The sequence below is a fragment of the Sinocyclocheilus rhinocerous genome, unplaced genomic scaffold, assembly GCF_001515625.1.
Source record: "Sinocyclocheilus rhinocerous isolate Xijiao unplaced genomic scaffold, SAMN03320098_v1.1 scaffold688, whole genome shotgun sequence".
Taxonomy (NCBI): Eukaryota; Metazoa; Chordata; class Actinopteri; order Cypriniformes; family Cyprinidae; genus Sinocyclocheilus; species Sinocyclocheilus rhinocerous.
Genome location: NW_015651641.1, coordinates 2,572,065 through 2,577,191, shown reverse-complemented (window position 1 = coordinate 2,577,191; position 5,127 = coordinate 2,572,065). Strand labels below are relative to the sequence as shown.

The 5,127-nt window shown below is 40.3% G+C and overlaps 1 protein-coding gene across 1 annotated transcript in view; it reads right to left on the bottom strand.

Annotated features, from left to right (window-relative positions):
* Nucleotides 1–3,770: 3,770 nt before the first annotated feature.
* LOC107713286 (small conductance calcium-activated potassium channel protein 2-like) overlaps nucleotides 3,771–5,127 on the bottom strand; it is a 37,649-nt gene continuing 36,292 nt past the window's right edge. Inside the window, exon 7 of the mRNA XM_016518741.1 lies at nucleotides 3,771–3,814. Coding sequence (XP_016374227.1) covers nucleotides 3,778–3,814 — 37 coding nt within the window. The 3' untranslated portion in view covers nucleotides 3,771–3,777. The remainder of the gene's footprint in view (nucleotides 3,815–5,127) is intronic.

The following is a 5,127-nucleotide window of genomic DNA, read 5'->3' as shown; positions in this document are numbered from 1 at the left end:
AAAAAATAATGCGTTTTTCGAACCACCAAGCATGAGAGCATGTTCTAGTACACCCCCTAAACAAATTCAAGACATTGTAAAAGAGCATAATAGGACCCCTTTAAAGTAGCCCAATTCCGCAGGAAAACTGCAGACTTGGCAACACTGAGCAAAACGGCAACTGATCGGGGACAGTACTTGTTAGCCAATCAGAGAACTTGGAGGTGACTCTCAACCAATAGCGTGAGCTTTGGGGCGGGACTACTTGGTTAGCAGCAGGGTCCGTTAAAGGCAGGGTATGTGATTTTTCAAAAACACTTTAGAAAACTGATTCGGGCCGAATAGCAAAACAAACTTGTAGCCAATCAGCAATAAGGGGCGTGTCTACTCGTGATGTGGAGGAGAGAGCTTTCAGTGCATGGGACGAACATTAGCTGAGCCGAGCGACAGAAAGATAGAGATGGCGGATAAAAAACAAAAGAGGAAAACGTCTGCGGAACGATAAGGCAAAGAAGTAGGACCCGTGTAAATATTGGATCAGCTTTCCAGCGCTGGAGAGAACTCAAGGAGCGGAGGCCTGCGATCGGACGTCGAGGTTGCTTTGTTTCTTCTCAATGGGTGAGTAACACTGTGTCTACAACAGCTAAAGTCTGCCTACACTGGACTCAAACGACCGTTGAAAACCATTTGAAATTTGTGTCAGCACGTCATAAATAAAACCCGGCAGCAGTTTCCTTGCCGCGCCGCTCACGTCCGTAGACATGGTGTAACATTGGTTTTGCTTTGTTTCACAGAACTAATCGTTGCCTGGGTTGCGTACGTATATGTGGGGCGAAGCTATCAAAATAGGGGCAAGACCCTTTTGGGGTAGGGGCGTGTTTGTTTTGGTGATTTCAAATATCAACATTGGCTACCAGAAATCGCTTACTCTGCCTTTAAGAAAACTGGAAAGAGAGAAGTGTTGCCAGGTCCGCGGTTTTCCCGCGGAATTGGGCTACTTTAACACTGTTGAGCTGGTTGAAGCGATCCCAATAATGTGATATTTAGCCCCTGAAATGCTAATCTTACCAGGGGAACCCCGCCAAAAAACATGTATTTTACCTAGTGGAACCCCCGAACCTGGATTGGGCTAATTTTGAGTAGCAATTAGGCGGGGTTTGTTGTGAAAAACTGGCAACCCTGAGATAGGCTTAGCTGTGTTTGCAACCTAAAATGCTGCTTTATCAGGCGTATCAATAAATTAGTAGCGTACATTTTTCAATTTTGTTCAACTTATAAGTTTCTGTCTTGAAATAATTATTTAGTCATTATAGTGATCTCAAAACCTTAACTGAATTTATAACAGATCAGACATGACGTTAAGGTGTCCTGCAGTTTTATTTTCCTCAGAAAAAGGAAAAAAATTTATTAAAATGCATTCAAAATGTATTATAATATTAATATAATGTAAAATGTTTTATACTTATCGTTTGAAGGGCACAACAATGTAAAATATAAATACTACACCTTAGTATTTCCATGTAAATACAATATATCTACAAATCACTGTTGAACAAAAAGAAATTTGATTGGGGAAAAAAAGTAGTCAATAATGTTTTATCTGTTTTCCAGAAGACTACATTATAGCCTATATCTGCTAACTGTTATATAGCATATAGATAACCTCAAAGCTAACACAACACACTACTGCATTACACATATAAAACATCAATGCTCAAACAACACACAGTTTTCTGTTAAATAGTTCATTTTATTGTTTATATTCATTTTGCATACAGTATTTAATCACTCATAGTTTCTATGTTGGTGAAACTGCTGGATCCACCATTGTTTCTTTAGGTTCTGTAACCCTTTAATGACATTACACCCTGGGATGTGTTGTAGCTGGGTCAGGTTATGAAATGCACCAATATATCCAACATGAACCCATCATATATCTTTAGAATCTAAAGTGCAGATCTATCAATAGCATGCTATCAATAAATGATAGTAGAATATGGTGAACCGGTCATAATCTCTCTTTGTGGTAATCAATTCTTTGCATCAGACAGACATTTGTGTTTACCTTCTGAATGGCATGAGAGCGATTGATTGGAAAATAAGCACGGAACTCCTTTATTTTGATTTGTGCTGTGGATTTGTTTGACCTTTAACACCAGAAAAACTGAGGCTGAATTCACAGGGCCATCCCAGAGAAATCCATTACGGTACAGTTCGGCTTACTGGGAAATCTTAAGATCTTCCGGAGGACCAACCGTTTTCCTTTCTTTCTACCCATTTTGAAAGCTTTGGTTCTACATTCCACTTCCACACTCAAATACAGTTCTTTACCACACATCCTTTTGAGAAAGACATATGCATTTGGAGGTGTGCTTGTCCTCGTTAATATACAAAAATAGGCATTTTCAAACATATACAAGATTGTTGCTGCTCTCAAACAGATCTACGTCTATAAATAGCATCCGGTAGATCTTGTCTTGTTTTGAAGACCGTTTAAGCGTAAAGCACACAGTGAACCGAGAGAGTTTTCTCTCAGCTACTCCATAAAGATACGTCAATCGCCGTTGGAACTAATGGAGACGTTGGTGCAATAACAGCAGCCATCTAACATCTACATTGTAAGCACAGTCATTTCAGTTGAGGTCTCATTTGCTGCCCTTGCTGTAGCCTACACAATCATTATCGTTGTACATTCTGGCCATTATCCTATGACTAAAGGTGTCTTTTTATTTGAATGAGCAACATAAATTCATATTATAGTCAGTAAGCGTTGAAGTGCATTGATAAAAAGTGCAAGTATAGATTCAGATGCATTCAATTCGAGAGGAGTAAATTGTTTGCAACATGGCCCCCGGAATAGTCACTTTTAGAGGGCTTACAACAGAAAAAACACTACAGCTGATGCCGTTTCTAACCTAAAAGATATATGCTTTCTTTTGAGCGTGTAAATCTAGGGTTTCGCTATTTGGTCAGGAAGGGGAGGCATTCCTCATCTGCCCCTGTCTTGGGTTCAGACATGCTATTAGTTCCTCAATAAAGAGTTATTAATGCCTGTTGATTCAAAGAACAGGTCAGATCTCATTCACAAACGTTGAGACAGACAATTCGGTAGGAAGCACTAGTCTGGCACTATTTGGTGCCGTTTGAGGTCGTCACATTGCTTTCCTGAATTAAGTTCCCCAGAAGGACTTGCTCACCTGATAGCCCCATCTTTCCATCATTAGTTACTGAGAAAAGTCTCTCTGTGATTCTGTCAACAGAGAAACAGCATCATTTATTGAGGTAAAAAAAAAAAAATCAACAAGATGTGTGGAAGTTTCCATTTCAACCGCATTATCCCCAATAACCTCTGATGGTGTCATCAGAATTTGGATAATACTTTATTGAAACCATAAGGCTTTACAGTAAAATGCAACTTGGCCATATGATGGCGAAAGTCTTCTCCGGAGACGCCGGCTGGGCTGGCAGCTCTAGCTGCTCTCGGAGGAAGTGGGCGGCGCGGTGGAAGACGATCGGCGCCGGGAGACGGACTGCGAGCGCTCGTGACTGTGTTTGTCGTATGGCTGGAGTTGCACCTCCAGGAAGTCCCGGTGTTGCTGGCTGATCACCTGACTGATGAGGCCTGGAAGTGCCTGTAAGTTGCTAAGCAATGTCTCCAGTTTCCTTAACAATGAATAATGCTTAATTGCTTAATAGCTAAAAAGAGTATTCACAGATAAAGTAACTTATTTATTGTGTTATCTGTAATAATAATTATTAAAGCTGCAGTCCGTAACTTTTTGGCGCTCTAGCGGTTGTTTAGGTCCGAGACCAGGTCATACATGACGTTTTGAGTCTGAGATGAAGCGAGGGAGAGGTTATAATTAACAGAGATTCATAAATGATCGTTTGAACAGCCTGGTGTTGTAAGCCTGGCGCTGCGTGATCTTTTATCATTTGACCATAAAAGATGACAAAAACAGTCATGTCACAAAGGACATGTCGAACCCAGCTGCATGTGACCGGTACTCTTAAAAAGCACTCGGGTGATGGATTGCCCTGATGAGAAATGAAGTGTGCGTCCATATTTTTAGAACATCTCAATTCCCATACTGTCAACATAAAAGGTCTTTCATGACATTACATCATGCGCACAAACTTTAAACTCAGACATCTAGTTACAAGCAACTCAATGTACCTAACAAACATTAAAAGACAGCAGAAACAGTACCGTAGTGATTCAGGACAAGCCAAAAACACGGTTTGGAAAATGGATTCATGGTGTACTATTATATACATTTTGAACAAAAAAAGTTACGGACTGCAGCTTTAATTATTAAAATAAGAAAAAAAAAAAAACAGCATATCGGTTTCAGTCATAAAAAAACAATGTCACTCAATCTCTACTATGGTGAAGCTCCCTACTTTAATTGAATTAAATGTGACTTGTTTTCTCCCATTTTATCACCCACCAGGCAAAAATCGATGGCATTGAAAAATTACTACACACCTTTCCTCAACAAGTCGCATGAGTTGAAGCATAATTCATGTCTGTAGTCTGTAAGTCTGGGGGAAGTCGTGGCCTAATGGTTAGAGAGTCGAACTCGTAACCCAAAGGTTGCGGGTTCGAGTCTCGTACCGGCAGGGATTGTAGGTGGGGGGGTCACGTCACGTAACAGTGTGGGACAAGTTATGCAATGTAGTTTTGGCTTAGAGGTTTGTTCAAATCCCTCACCTTAAGTATGAGCAACAGTGACACTTGCCTTAGCAAACACTACTAAATATGAAGAATCTGCCTTCATTACTTTCTGAAGAAAAGCTAAAATGAACAAAAGAACTTGCAAAAAATAAACGGCAGACACACCATATCAGGGCCCATGGGCTGTCTGAAGGTTGCAGAAGCACTGCAGCTGCTTAAGTTATTTTAAAGGGGTCATATGATGTTGCTAAAAAGAACATTATTTTGTGTATTTGGTGTAATGAAATGTGTTTATGCGGTTTAAGGTTAAAAAAACACATTATTTTCCACATACTGTAAATTTTTGTTTCTCCTCTATGCCCCGCCTTTCGGAAGCGCGTCGATTTTTACAAAGCTCATCGAAAGGAAAAGCAAAGTCTGCTGTCATTGGCCAGCTATCCAGTGCGTTGTGATTGGCCGAATACCTCAAG